This window comes from Microcaecilia unicolor, chromosome 2 (genome assembly GCF_901765095.1).
Source record: "Microcaecilia unicolor chromosome 2, aMicUni1.1, whole genome shotgun sequence".
Classification (NCBI taxonomy): domain Eukaryota; kingdom Metazoa; phylum Chordata; class Amphibia; order Gymnophiona; family Siphonopidae; genus Microcaecilia; species Microcaecilia unicolor.
The window spans coordinates 550,764,807-550,780,726 of record NC_044032.1 but is presented as its reverse complement, the minus strand read 5'-3'; the positions used below and the strand labels follow the sequence as shown (position 1 = coordinate 550,780,726).

Sequence of the window (15,920 nt, the reverse complement as noted above, 5' to 3'; positions counted from 1 at the left end):
GGCCGAGGATGCCCATCTTGTAAGCACGCCCCAGTCCTGCCTTCGCTACACCTCCTACACGCCCCTGTGAACTTTGGTCGTCCCCGCGACGGACTGCAGTTGAGGGCACCCAAAATCGGCTTTCAATTATGCCGATTTGGGCGACCCTGAGAGAAGGACGCCCATATCCCGATTTGTGTCGGAAGATGGGCTCCCTTCTCTTTCGAAAATGTCCCTGCTTGTAACATAGTAGATGACGGCAAATAAAGACCCGTATGGTCCATCCAGTCTGCCCAATAAGATAAACTCATTACATATGGTATGAAGTGATACATCATATGTATACCTGATCTTGATTTATCCTTGCTATTTTTAGGGCATAGACTGTAGAAGTCTATCAGGCATTGTTGTTGTTGTCAAAGCCCCTGAATAGCTCCACTCCTGCCCATCCAAATCTATTCAGCCTCAATCAGGGCGCACACCGTAGAAAGCTGCCCAGCACCGGCTTTCCTACCTAATCTCCACTAATCTTCTTTCTTTTTGTCCCATGCATTTTTTAATTCCATTACTGTTTTCATCTTTACTACCTCCCGCGGGAGGGCATTCCAGGTATCTACCACCCTTTCAGTGAAAAAAATACTTCCTGACATTATTCCTGAGTTGGCTCCCTTTCAACCTCAATTCATGCCCTCTGGTTCTACCATCTTCCTGTCTCTGGAAAAGGTTTCTTTGCAGATTAATACCTTTCAAATATTGGAACGTCTGTATCATATCACCCCTGTTTCTCCTTTCCTCCAGGGTATACATGTTTAGGTCATTAAGTCTCTCCACATACGTCTTTCTACGTAAACCCCACCCATTTTAGTTGTTTTTCTCTGAACTGCTTGAAATCTTTTTACATCCTTAGTGAGATAAGGCTTCCAAAACTGAACAGAATGCTCCAAGTGGGGCCTCAACAATGACTTGTACAGGGGCATCAACACCTCCTTGCTTCTGCTGGGTACACCTCTCTCCATGCAGCCTAGCATCCTGGCCGTGGCCACCGCCTTGTCGCATTCTTTCGTCACCTTGAGATCTTCAGACATCATTACCCCAAGGTCCCTCTCCTGAGCCGAGTTTACCAATCTCTCCCCTCCTATCCGGTACATTTCTTTTGTATTTCTGCACCCGAAGTGCATCACTCTGCACTTCTTGGCATTAAATTTTAACTTCTTCAAAAATATTAAGAAACTTACAAAAAATCTAAATATTATATAACTATTGAAAATTTTTTATCAAATCATTGCAATCTAATCTTCAAAATGACATAGCATGGGCCATGTTTCGCTAGCAGGATGCGTCGTCAGGAGAACAGAGCTAAAAATAGAAACACAAATCGTTTCCTATCTTCCAATCTAAAACACTTCATCTACTATTGTACTGACTTAACAAATACCTCCATATCATAATCTTCAAAATGACGTTCAGCCATCCTGGGCGAGAAAATCTCACTCTAACATTTCAAACCGTCACAAAACGCCCACACATGCGCACTTATACTCCATATCAAACTCCTCCTCCCACAACTTGATGAATTACCTCACACAGTGCATCCTGACAACTCCTACTTAATTTTATCAAATCTAGTTGTCACTACAGAATTGCCCACTCTATTTCTCTGTTTAACCTGTTAGGGCTAACAGTATTCCAAGAGAAAATGAATTAAAGATACTGAGATATTCCCTCCTCTATGGAAAAATATCTGCTTAAGCACCACATAACGTAAATCTTGCTCTAAATGATGATTTTCTTGCCAGTGTGCAACTAATGGTGTGTCATGTTTTCTTATATACGTAAATTACTGAGATGTTCTGCTAACCTCTGTTTTACTTTTCTGTGTGTCTGACCTATATACCATTTGGAGCAGGGGCAGCAAACAGCATATATCACCTGAGCCGAATTGCAATCTGTACTATTTCCGAGTTGAAATTGTTTACCTATAACTGGATGAGTAATACTCACAGAAACTATAGCATACTTACAATAAATGCAATTATTGCATGTTGAATGTCAAGTTCTAATTTCTAATTCACTACTCCTGCCTAAAGAACTCTACCAAGTTGCAAGCTCCGGTATATGCAAACTGAGGTCTTTCATTAAACCCCGGATGCAAATTCAAAATAGACCAGTGTTTGCGTATAATAACTTGAATCTTATTAGCTTGCTGGGAATATGTTAAAATACACATATGCCTTTCTGCTCTATTACTAACACCTTGTGTTTTATGCCCTAACCAATGTCTGTGTGCATGACTTGTTCTCTTTTTTTGCAGATTTTACCACTTTTGGGGGGTAAGCACGTTGTCTAAATCTCTGATAGAGTTCCTCAGAATAATGCTGGTGTGCTTCTTGTGTACTACATAGCTTCTTAATTCTTAAAAATTGCTCGACAGGAACATTTACAGCAAGGTTTACATTATGTGGTGCTTAAGCAGATATTTTTACATAGAGGAGTGTCTTTAATTCATTTTCTCTTGGAATACTGTTAGCCCTAATGGGTTAAACAGAGAAATAGAGTGGGCAATTCTGTAGTGACAATTAGATTTGAAAAAATTAAGTAGGAGTTGTCAGGATGCACTGTGTGAGGGAATTCATCAAGTAGGGGGAGGAGGAGTTTGATATGGAGTATAAGTGCGCATGTGTGGGCTTTTTGTGACGGTTTAAAATGTTGGAGTGAGGGTTTCTTGCCCAGGATGGCTGAACATCATTTTGAATATTATGATATGGAGGTATTTGTTAAGTCAGTATGATAGTAGGTAAAGTATTTTAGATTGGAGGATAGGCAATAATTTGTGTTTCTATTTTTAGCTCTGTTCTCCTGATGACGCATCTTGCTAGCAAAACCTGGGGGTCCGAGCTAGGCAAAGACTCATCGAGACAAGTTTTGTGTGAGAGTAAGTAAACATTTATTGAAATCACATACTAGTTACACACCTCCACCACCTCCCACCACCATCACCCGCTCTGTGCATATTCCCCTCCCTCCAACCCTCACACTCCTTCCTCCCACCTCTCAGCACCCCCACCCCTACCACCTCCATACTCCCCCACCCCCTAGCATGTCCCATCACGTACACTCTTTTCTACTTTCCCCGCTCCCTCCCCTGGCCCCATCCCCTCATATCCCTCCCACCATGCTCCTGAGCAGCTGGTGGCAGTCTAGCTGTCGGTGCTGCTGGGGAACTCTGTTGAGAGTCCTCCCCTGATGAGGTCCCACTGTCCTCTGTGTCAACAAGGCAGCCTGCTGCCTCGGCTGCCCTCTGGAGGTCCAGCCACCTTGTGGTCTGTATTTTGCCCTGTAACCTGGGCACAGGACCCAGAAGGGGAGCTGGTGTGGTGGCTGCTGGTCTCTCATGTGCTGCTGGACCAGTGGCTGGGGGGGGGGGCTGAGGATCTCAACCTCCTCTTCTTTGCCGGTGGTTGCTGTGCACTGGTGGAAGGAGATGGCACTTGTTGCTGCATCAGGGCTCTAGTGTGTGCTTGGAGGTCACGCTGTAGGCCTTGATGCTCTGCTCCAGCCGTTGGTCCAGGTGCCCTGTTTATAATACTTACATCTAGCCCTGAGGTGCCGTCGCACGCTCCTAATAATTTCTGGGCTGTCCCTATGTATGCGGCAGAATCTCCGCCGTAGGGATTCCAGGTCCCTACTTATGCCAAAACGTCTGCAAGATACAAGTTTGTACACCAGGAGTCAGGGGATGGCCCTTCTTGCCTTCAGCACACAAATTCCTTTGGAACCCAAATTGGAGAGAGACACAACACTGATGGGGGGGGGGGGGGACATTACATTGGTACAGGTGATGTCATTGAGGTGGACATGAGGACAGAGAGTACCGTTTCTGTGCAGTATTGTAGGGATGTGGGAATGGTTTTCCTTTCTAGTATATTGATTCTATTAATGAATGTGCATGTGCACATATCACTGATTACCCTTGAATGCAGACTACAGTTAGTGCTTACATTGCTGAGGGAGCTCTTATATGTGGTGCTACAGGAGGGGGACCTGATAGCTCATGCCCAGTGCTGGGGGGGGGGGCATTCCCAAACAGTTACCTTTCCAACCTGTCCCTTATTAGAGTCCATGCTCTAATGCAGACGGTCCTCGGGGGTAGATGGTGGTGGTGCATGAAGAGGCACCGTCTATGCCTCAGGCAAAGCTGCACTAAGTCTGCCAGACTGAAATTTGGTTCTCTTCTCAGAGCCATGTTTCTCAGTGAATAAACGTAAAACGTGCATCGCCTTATATGGATGTCCAACACGTATGGACGTTGTTACGTGCACAGCTCCATATATGGATGTCCATCCTATATATGGACAGTCAGCACATGGACGACCATCATGCATGGGCATCCATCATGTGCATGGACCGTCTTCACACGTGTGAGGCCTTATATGGATGATTACGTGGAATCACATTTTATCTGTTTCGTAGTAGTTTATCTTTTAGATACACAAATGGATTATTCTGTTGTTTGAGCATGTTTCAGGGACAAGTGGTTTACAAGTCAAAATAATAAAAATATTTTCTGTCAAACAGATCTCTCATTTGTGGAAACATAACTAAATGGGCTATAAGCCCTAATGAAGCCCATTGGTTTTCTTATATTTTGTTCTTGTGATGGCTCATACTGTGCCAAAACTGGAAATACAATGAGACGGAATAATAGAATTCAGTAACATCCAAACCTTATTTTCTATGTTTTAATCATCTTTAGTAAAAGCAAAAGAGAGGCAAATATGTATCTGGGCTAGTTCTGAGACAGTAAAGGTTGGGCCAAAAGGTGTATATGGTAGAAGTTCAAGCTAGAGTGGGACTTGAACCACAGTCTGTAGTATCAGAGGGCAGTGTGCTAACCATTGGACCACACTACAGAGACTGCTTTTAAACATGTTGGTGATGACACAGCTCTCATTAAAGTAGGGATTAGCTGGGCAGCTGTAACCAGCCTCCCCACCCTAAAAAAAAAACAAAAACAGAGTGGAATCCCCAGCTCTTCCCATCAAGTCAGACAAATGTGTATGTGGGCTCGTTCTGAGGAAGTGAAAAGCAGGTTGGGACAAAAGGTTTTCAAGCTACCAAAACAGATTAGTCCATAGGCAAGGCATTAGTCCAAAAAAAAAAGGTCTAAGTCCAAAGCGCTATGATTAGAATACACTTAAAGGCTGGATGCTCACTGTTTCGAGAGACACGGTAATTTACTCTAAGGAGAACTTGTTGTAAATGCCTGCGTCCAAATTTTTGCATGGAGCAGCAAATTCTATAACCACATGCAAAGAATGAAAGAACGCCCACGTCACGCCCATTTCAAATTATTCAGAACACTCACTTTCAGATGTTCGCAATCCGATTTATTCGAACTGTGTTATACAATATGCTTGATGGGTACTGTGCATAACTTCCAATTAATGCCAATCAGTGGCGTTCCTAGGGGGGCTGACACCCGGGGCGGATTGCCGATGCGCCCCGCCCCCCGGGTGCAGCGCGACCCCCCCCCCCCCCGGCGAAAGAACCCCCCCGGGTGCACGCCCGGGGGGTGGGGGTGGTAAATGACAGCACAGTACTGTAGAGAGCTCATTTTCCAGAATAGTCCATGATTACATAGCTTCAGTGTAGGATAAGAATGTCAGTTGTGATTAAGGCGATTATTTTGAAGATGGAGGCTTTGCTTCTTTGCTTTAGGATCTATTGATTTCAGAAGATGGAGTATGAAAGAAAAACTCCTTTAATATCTTACTGTTTTATTAACACTTCCTCCCAGCTGCCAGTATAATTGTATTGACCCAGCAGCAGTGACATAGCTAGGACTGAATGGGCCCCTATGTTACCATCTCTCTCAAGGTAGGCGAACCGGAGGAAGGGAGAGAAGGAATCTCTTCAGAGCTCCAGTGTACAAACCCTGCAAAAAGCAAACACATTCAAGCCTTAAAGAAAAGATGTCATAGTAATAGAAATAGAAAGTGAAATGTCAGACATCAGAGATGGTACATAAGGGAGGAGATGCAAGCTTCACAAATGCAGCAGCTGAGAAAATACAGAGAACAAGGGTTCTCAAGGTCTCAACACATTACATTGAGAATCTTCAATAAAGAATTATTGAACCTTGAAAACCCTTGTTCTTTGTGCTTCACTGTTTTTTCTCTGCAGATATCAGAGATTCACATTTCCCAGAATTGACATACTACGATTAATAAATTCAGAAAACAATACTTTTTTCTACCTTTGTCGTCTCTCTCTTATGCTTTTCTCTCTTTTTTTTTCTTCATAAATCTCTTTTCAGGGTCCTTTTTACATTTCTTCTCTCTTTGTTCCCACTAGCCAACTTTCTACTGCATCCCTATTCCAGCATCTACCCTCTGTATCCCTGTCCCTGACCCCCCCCCCCCCATGTTCAGTACCTGTCCTCTCAGTGTCCCTATCCCTCCCTGTGTTCAGCATCTCTTCTCTGTGTCCCTGTCTCTACAATCCCTCCATACCCAACATTTCTCCTGTGAACCTTTCTCTCCACTTATGCAGTTTGTTGCCTCTTTCTTCCCCTCCTTCCATACCCCCCATCCCAGATCCAGCATCTCTTCCTCTTTCTCTCCCTCCCCCGCCACAGTCCAGCATCACTTTCTGCCTCCATTCATCCAGCATATCACTCTTCAGGATCCAGTCTCTCGCTCTCTGTCACTCACTTTCTCTCTCTTTTTCCTCCACTTACCCTGGTGTCCAGCATCTCTCCCCCACTTTCCAGTGTGTCTCACTCTATCCCCTCCACTTAGCTCCATGGGTCCAGCATCATCTCCCACATTTTCCTCTCTCTTCCCTCTGCCTCAATTCCCCCACCTCCCCCCATGTGGGTCCTCGTATCTATCCCCCTCTCTCTCCCTCCCTTCCCCACTCCCACCTCAATGCAGATTCTGGTATCCCTCTTTTCCTCTGCCCTCACCTTACTGTGGTATGGCCTCTCTCTCTTGAATTGATTTGCACTTTTCTGACCACTGACAACTCAGTTATGACCCATGAACTGCACAGCTCAAACTTTAAATGCCTGAAAGCTAGACGAGTAATGATCTTCTTGTTATAATAATTTTTTCTTTTCTTTGATGTATTTTTTAAGAATTTACCAAGATACTAAATCGTCTTTATCTGTAATCAAGATATAATGCTTGAATTTATTTTGAAATGAATAAATAAATAATTAAAAAATAAAATAAAATAAAAAAAATGCCTGAAAGCTGCATTTTTACTTTCTGCTGAGAGCTGTAAATACAAGGTCATGCTGAATCAGCAAGGAGTGCTCTTCCCCTCCCCTGACAGAGTTGGTGCCACTGACTTAGATATCACAAGGACAAGAATATGTAAACAGTTTGAGAGAGATGATGTTTTTGAGGTGGCTAGACAAAATAGAGATAAGTCCTGGGTCTTGGGAAGATTCCTGTAGCAAAATGATGACTATAATCTCCTGTGAAAGAAACCTTGGACTTCCATTTTTCATAAACATTTAGATATTGTGTTCTGTATTTCATAACATTCAGATAGTATTTTTCCATTTTATGTAAACAACAAAGTAAGATAGAAAATAGCTGAAATTGCAAGGTTGTATGACTTGGGAGGGAATTTCCATTGTGCAAAAGAGTATATAAGTGGCTGCTGTGTGGTATTTAGACAGAGGCTGAGATGATCAACTGAGTGACTCTTTACCACAGTGGTGTCTCTCCCTCTCATAGCAAAGTTACTGACTGATTGCTTTGTTGTTACCTAATTTGGTAAGTAATAAAGACTTTCCCCTTCGAAGGAACATAGTCTCTGTCTTCTCTGTTTCCTCTGTCCACTGTATCTTGGGGTGGGTGTAAGGAGGCAGAAACCCTATTTGCCCCACAGGTCCAAATGGTATATTTCCTATGGTAAGTAGAAGTATATCAGAGAAGGAATTCCCATTTATTATAGCCCTTCCCTGAGACTAGATAGTCATCAGAGCAGGGGCATATCTGTGTGGGGCCACGGGGGCGTGGGCCCCTGCAGATTTCACCCTGGACCCCCTCCTGCTGTCAACCCTCCCCCGCCATTGCCATGGGCTACCTTTGCTGGCGGGGGGTTGGCGAGGCCCACTTCCTCCTGCCGCTGCCTTTAAAAATATTCCTTCAGCTGGTGGGGGACCCCAACCCTCGCCAGTCGAGGTCTTTTAAGTTCTTCTTCGTCCTCCGTGCTGTTCAAAGCTGCTGAATCCAGTTTCGGAGTCTGACGTCACTGCACGTTGTACGTGCAGGACATCAGACTCAAGTTTCTGTGAGTCTGACGTCCTGCACGTACAACATGCTGCGACGTCAGACTCCGAAACCGAATTCAGCAGCTTTGAACAGCACGGAGGATGAAGAAGAACTTAAAAGACCTCGGCTCGGCTGGCGGGGGTTGGGGTCCCCCGTCAGCTGAAGGAATATTTTTAAAGGCAGCGGCAGGAGGAAACGGACCTTGGCTGGTGGGGGTTGGGGTCCCCCGCCAGCAAAGGTAGGTGATGGCGGCAGGGGGTCGGCAGTGGTGGCCGGGGGGGGGGGGGCTATAATATGCCCCCTCACTCTGGCTCTGGCTCCCCCTACCGCCGAAGTTAAGATATGCCTCTGCATCAGAGGGGACCTTGGACTCCACTATAAACAAGCGTCAGATTTTGTTGCTTTGTGATAATTGTGCTGCACACAGTGATGACGTCAGGCTGTCTAACATCAAGGTAGTCTTCCTGCCACCAAACACTACCTCTCTGATCCAACCTATGGATCAGGGCATAATAGCCAATTTCAAACAACATTATCGGGCTCTTGTGCTACGTCGTCTGATGAGCATTATAGATGACCAGACTGGCAAGGATAAACGTGCTGTTGAACTGGCTCATAATTTATCACTGTTGGATTCCCTACATATGCAGAAAGAAGTCTGGAATCATGTTACACAGGCAACCATTGTGAACTGCTACAAGCGGGCAAGCTTTGTTAAGGATGTGGAGAGGGACGAAACAGATGCAGCTGTTGCAAACGCGTCAGATGAATAGGCTATTGACATCCCAGCCTGTGTTACTGAAGAGTAGTTTCATCACTATGTAGCTGTTGATTACGATCTACAAACAGCTGACGACAGCACTGATGTCCAGATATGTGCCTTCATGCAGGCAACGGCTGATGATGAAATGAGCAGTGAGGCACATGCTGACGAAATTCAACAACCTCCTGTCACTTTTGCAAGAGCGCTGGAGAGTCTTAACACCGTGCAGGCCTATCTGGAGGCCATTGGATGTCAGTGCTATGACAGTTTTTACCATCTGGCAGACGTAGTCTATGGCACTCACAAACACAAGAGTGTGCAGAGGACTATGACTGATTACTTCAAGTAAGCCTAACGTCAGTTAACGGAGACTATATACTGTATGTATAATAAACAGTACTGTACATATGTTTATCAGATGTCAAGCTTCTTTGTGTCACAACGGTTAAGTGCACGCTCTGGTTAACTGCATGTATTTCTTTGGTCCCAGACCCTTGCACTTAAGCGGATTGCACTGTACTTTTAAAACAAATAGGAGGAAATATTTTTTTCACTCAATGAATAGTTAAGCTCTGGAACTCTTTGCTAGAGGATGTGGTAACAACGGTTAGCGTATTTGGGTTTAAAAAAGGTTTAGACAAATTCCTGGAGGAAAAGTTTGCTATTGAGACAAACATGGGAAGCAACTGCTTGCCCTGGGATTTGTAGTATGTAGTGTTGCCATGATTTGGGTTTCTGTTAGGTACTTGTGACCTGGCTTGACCACTGTTTGGAAAGCAGGATACTGGGCTAGATGGACCATTGCTCTGACCCAGTATGGCTACTCTTATGTTCTTATGTAAAAGGGCAATGCATAACTAGCTGCCACATGCACATTACACACATAAATGTTAAGAATAGTAGCACTCATGTGCTTATCTGTGCAAGTACCTGAATAAGAGCTAGCAGGCACCTAAGCTCTATTCTATAAATGCCCACTTACTTTGCATAGTGTGTATTTGTAAGAGAGGTGTACATAGGGAAGATGCAGGGTCAGATTAAGACCAACTGATGCCCTAAGCACTGTCCAACAATGATGCCCCTCAGCCCTTCTATTGATTGATGAAACATTAAGACTCAATAAATGCTGAGAAATATCATATATTTATAATGATTAGAAAAACACTGAAATTCATGTTGGAAAATGGGTATGGCAGAGGACGGCCCTGAAAGAGTTCTGGACATGAGAGCTAGGGGGAAAAACTCTGTGGTGCCCCCTTCCCTTGGTGCCCTAAGCATGTGCTTATTTTGCTTAATCGTTAATCCAAGGCTGGGGAGGAGCATGGATGGAACTTAGAGAGGGCTTCCACTTACATAGGTAGTTTACTGAATACTGTTAAGTTATGCATGTTCCTGCCACTTTTAGGCCCCTGCACACCAGCTCAATGACTGGTGTAACTGTGGATGCCTAAATGTTAGCTTTACCCTTATGCTTGTATTCTATAATGGAACCTAGGTGCCTTGGTTCCATTATAGAATGGGCATCAACTATACAATCTGAGTGCCGAAATGGAGGTGCCCAGTCATAGACCTTCTTCTTACTGCATATTAGCTGCATTGAAGTTAATTCAGATACCCTTGATGCCATCTATCAATGTGGCTTTAACAGCTCTGTGTTATCTGCCATGTTAACAGTTAATACATGGTAGCTTAGCACACATTACCTGTAGGGGTAGAGTCCATGACCATTCCCTGCCTCATTCCATGTTAATCAATCAACATGGGAATCAGTGTGAGCTGCCTGTCAAGATGCTACTTGACTTCCTGTGTTAAATTTTAGTAAAGGAGGACCTGATTCTTTTACTTACCTACTGGCATTTAATTAGACAATTTGTATTCTGAATAAATAAAATGAACTTCTTTAAATTATTGTAGAAATAATGGTGGAAATGTTAGACACTATCATATCAAGAGAGACAACCTTGGACTGTATTACTTGGCAGAAAAGCACCTGTTTAAGTCGATTCCTGAACTAATCCAGTACCATCAGCAAAATGCAGCAGGTAATGTGCAAATGGATATCTAAAGCTATAACGCTGAGTAGTGGCATGGTGATACACTGTGATATAAATGTGTAACCCAAGTTTGCACTGAATGGGCATATTTATACTCTATATCAGTGTTTCCTAAGTCCTGTCCTGGAGGACCCCTTGCCAGTCAGGTTTTCAGGATATCCACAATGAATATGCATGATCTTGATTTGCATGCACTGCTTCCATTATATGCAAATTTCTTTCCTGCATATTCATTGTGGATATCCTGAAATCCTGACTGGCAAGGGGTACTCCAGGACCGGACTTGGGAAACACTCCTCTACCTCAGGGATGCCACACTTATTGTAATGTTGACGAGATTGGGAATAAATGTACATGGAGGTGGAAGGTCCCCCTTCATTCTATAACTTGGTACTCAAATTTAAGTGCCGTTTGTGCACTTGAATTTTTAGAATACCTAGTACTTATGTATACAAGTGTTCACTTGTATACATAAGTCAGTGGTTGCGAAACCTGGTCCTGGAGGCACCCCAGCCAATTAGGTTTTCAGGATACCTACAATGAATATTCATGAGAGAGATTTGCATGCACTGCCTCCACTACATGCAAATCTCTCTCATGAATATTCATTGTGGATATCCTGAAAACCTGACTAACTGGGGTGCCTCCAGGACCAGGTTTGGAAACCACTGACGTAAGTGTTAGGTGAGCACTCAGCGCTGATCTATAAATCAGTGGTTCCCAAACCTGGTCCTGGAGGCACCCCAGCCAGTCAGGTTTTCAGGATATCCACAATGAATATTCATGAGAGACATATGCATGCACTGCCTCTTTGGTATGCAAATCTCTCTCAAGAATATTCACTGTGGATATCCTGAGGGCTGGGGTGTCTCCAGGACCAGGTTGGGAACCACTGTTATAAATGATGCACACAACTTGCTTAGAGCAGGGTTTCTCACTCCAGTCCCCAGAACACACCTAACCAGTCAGGTCCCACAATGAATATTCATGAGATACAGTTGCATAAGTGGAGATAGGGCATGCATATTCATTGCAGGTATCCTGAAAACCTGACTGGCTAGGTGTTGAGAACCCCTGGCTTAGAGCATAAATGCAAATGGGGCATTCACAGGAGAGGAGCATAGGCAAGGCATTGACGGGACCAACATTTACATGTATAACTTACAGGACACTATAAGTTATGAACGAAAGTGCCACTTTTAGGTGCACACGTTTATGCCTGCTATTACTATGGTGTGGGCACACCTAAATATGTGTTGCTTCCAATTTATGCTTGTATTCTATAACAGTATTCTATCCAGTTTTTTCCTACATAAACACACAACTGTGGAACGCACTACCAAAAACCGTGAAAACAACCTATGACCACCTAAACTTCCGAAAATCACTAAAAACTATCCTGTTCAAAAGGGCATACCCTACTGATCCAACTTAAATGCCTGAACTTTGCAACAAAACAAAACCAAAACACGTAATTGGACATAACATAACTCTTCGCTCTACGATTCCCTAATGTGTCTGCTCCACACGATCCTTATTTTACCACAACACCACCTTGTATTTGTTCATATATCCATGTTTAATTTTTCTCATCCGTTAACCCCATTAATCTTGTGTTTACTACAAACTGTATATTTTTCTTACAACTTTGTAATTTTTTATGTTGTTATTATGTAAGCCGCATTGAGCCTGCAAATAAGTGGGAAAATGTGGGATACAAATGTAACAAATAAATAAATAAACAGAATCTTGGCTCACAAATGCCTTTATAGAATTAGCTCTCAGCATGTTGTATCTAGGTGCCTAAATTATGATGCCCAGCTATAGAATTGTTCACATACATCAAATAGATGGTGGTGGTGGAGGGGATTCTTTCCTCTTTCAGTGTTGCAGTGCTGGGGGGAGTCTTCTTCCCCTTCAGATGCTGCAACTATTTGGGGAGGAGGGTGCAGGATATGTTTTTCTCCAACCCCCCCCCCCCCCCCAGTCACCTCATCAATCTCTCTCTTTTCTTGCAGGGTCCAGGTTAAAATGGTTGTTGTACTTTTTTCTGACATATAGCAGCCTGTAGTAATGATAGCGATAGCAGTGGAAGTAGAATTACCATATTTGCAGAGGCAAAAAAAGAGGACGAATAAAAAAAAAATGGTGCTACCTTTGCTAAAGAAATATTTAATCATAGCAAATGTGTAAATGGCTTGTAGTTAATGAACCCACATCAGTGACTGACTTTTGGATTTGAGTTTGAATGAGTTTGAACACAAGTGTACGTATCAGAAGAGTGGATATCCCTCAACAACTTTGGCTGGCTGCTGAGATATATGTGAAAGTCTTTGCATGACATATGCTTAAATTTGTGCTACATGTTCAAAATTCCTTTTGACAGATTCAAGCAGCAGGGAAACAGAGATCAGCAATGCCTTTCTCGCTCTTTAGTACCCTCATGTGTCCAGACTAATAAGTCAGAGATGATTTCTCTCATTACGCCTATAGGTGTGTTGGTCATAGCAGAGGCATAGCCAGACCTCAATTTGGGGGGGAGAGCACATTTTGCACCACCTTCCCGCCACTTTCGACCCCTGCAACAACCCTACATACATGGGCTGGCGGGGGTCCCCAAGCCCCGCCAGCAGAATCCTTATTGCAGAGATATTCAACGCCATGCTGCTTACCCCACTTGCCTGCCCCGACGCGCATGCTCGCTTTTAATAAAATTGATAATGCACAAAGCTCAAGCTTGCTCAATTTCACTAAAACTGAGCATGCATGCGGGGAGGGGGATAGCAGGACCTGGTATTTTCGAAAAAAAGATAGACTTTTTGCAGTTTTGAAAATGGTCATGTTTTCCATTTGGATTTGGGATGTTTAGCGCAAAATGTCCAAAGTCCAGCTTAGATGTCATATCGAAAATGCCCCTCCCTCCCTTCTGGTACCCATTCCTGTGTTTTTCTTGCATGATTTATGCAATCATGATGGCTCTTGGGTGTATTAATACATTATAGATATTACCATAGAATGGTGATAATTATCATACACATTTTTTGTCATTATATGTTTTTCACCTATATGAGTCTTATTAAGCTTAGACACTGTCAATATTCATTATATGCAGCATACAACGGAGAGCCACTTCCATTTGCTAGTATTAATTATTTGCTCATTTTTCATTCAATGAGGATAATTTTGGGTTTATTAAGTGTTAGTTTTGGTCATGAGATGTTTTATTTAGTTTATCACTCACATATGTATTTTTACCCTTTTTTCTAGTTTACTGGACATTCTCATATTGTTACTACTACATGTTGGTTTGTGTTGCTGTTTCCTTGGCACCCATGCTCTCCAGGGACAGGCCAAATCTGTACATGGCCTTTCCTTAACTTATATATCTGATTCTCTTCTATGAGTTTCTGTTTATGCAAAGTTTTGCACGTCACATTAAAATGCAATTCAGAAGTAATTGAGTTAAAATTATGTGGGCTCAGTTGTAAATGCTTTTTTCCTATTAACTCATTTACTACCTTGCTTTCGTAGGGCTCATTACCCGCCTCCGATATCCAGTTAGCCCCTTGGGAAACTGTTTACCAGCAACACCAGGCTTCAGTTACGGTAAAGTTTGATACTTCCTGTCACGAATATAAAAGCTAATACCACACTAGCTTTGGCATTTGGGGCTGGATTTATCCACATTTGGAGATTTAGAAAAAATTCCAGCGAAAGTTAATAATCAACTTTGGTGTATAAATATAATTGCAATGTATATTTAAAAATGCACCCTAAGGAAATACGTTGGTTAATGCGTATTCAGCAAATAAAAGGAAAAGGTGTTTACAAAGTTGTCCAAGGGTATGGAAGCATTAAAGGGGCCCTTTCACAAAACTTTGATAAAAATTTGCAGTTACAACAGCTTAACATTTATCCCACAGTAACTGCAAATTTAATGAAGCACCTTTTGAGGGCATTCTCATTATTTTTTGTTGCAGATTGCACATGAATGCACGGTGCCTGCTCCCATGTAGCAGGCAGAAAGTGGTGTGGCATTATCTCCACATTAGTCATTTAGGGCTAGGCGTATTTCTTTTTCTGAGGGGTCATGCCTTTAATCCCTCCAGTGCTCAGCTGCTCAATTAGAGTACCCTTTTGTACCCTGGAAGTGACTGAAACAGGTCTAAATAAAAACTTTCTCCTTTTAAAGACTTGGACGTTTCTTCCCGTTCAATTATCGCTGTTGGAAGTCCTAATTTTGGGCCCTCTTTAGTTCTGCGCACAACACGCCCCCTTGCTATTTGAATGCACTGCAATGTAGGACGTAGAAATTCTGCCATTCTAAAATTGCAATTTGGATATTTTTGGCAGATTTTATTTTATTTTTTTCATTTTGAGACATTCATGTGCTTTGGAAATGAGCCCCATAATATTACAAAGGAAAAGAAAGAAAAGGAATTCAAAGATTAAGAGAAAAAACAAATTTAACAAATAATTGAACCATCTCATGATACTTTTCTTTGGGATAAACCTATGTTACAAAATAGTATTACTTAAGAATTTTTCCCGGGATTCTATATATAGTGCTGAGATTTCTGTGTGAAAATAGTAGCGTATTCCATAACAATAACAATATGCATAACTTAATTAGTTGACAAGTGAATCAGCGCAGGTAATTGGATGTTAAAAAGAAATTATTAGCACTAATTGGAATTAATTAGAATTTACATACACTACTTGCTAAGGGGCCCTTTTACTAAGCTATGTAGGCGCCTACGCGCACCCAATGCATGTCAATTTTGAGTTATCGCCCAGCTACTGCGTGGCTCTTGCAGTAATTTCATTTTTGACCTG

The 15,920-nt window shown here is 42.8% G+C and overlaps 1 protein-coding gene across 1 annotated transcript in view; it reads left to right on the top strand.

The window, feature by feature from the left end:
- The window catches only part of LOC115462641 (tyrosine-protein kinase TXK-like), a 108,149-nt gene that overhangs the window by 56,031 nt on the left and 36,198 nt on the right, over positions 1 to 15,920 (top strand). The window contains exons 8-9 of the mRNA XM_030192638.1: positions 10,945 to 11,072; positions 14,616 to 14,690. Coding sequence (XP_030048498.1) covers positions 10,945 to 11,072; positions 14,616 to 14,690 — 203 coding nt within the window. The remainder of the gene's footprint in view (positions 1 to 10,944; positions 11,073 to 14,615; positions 14,691 to 15,920) is intronic.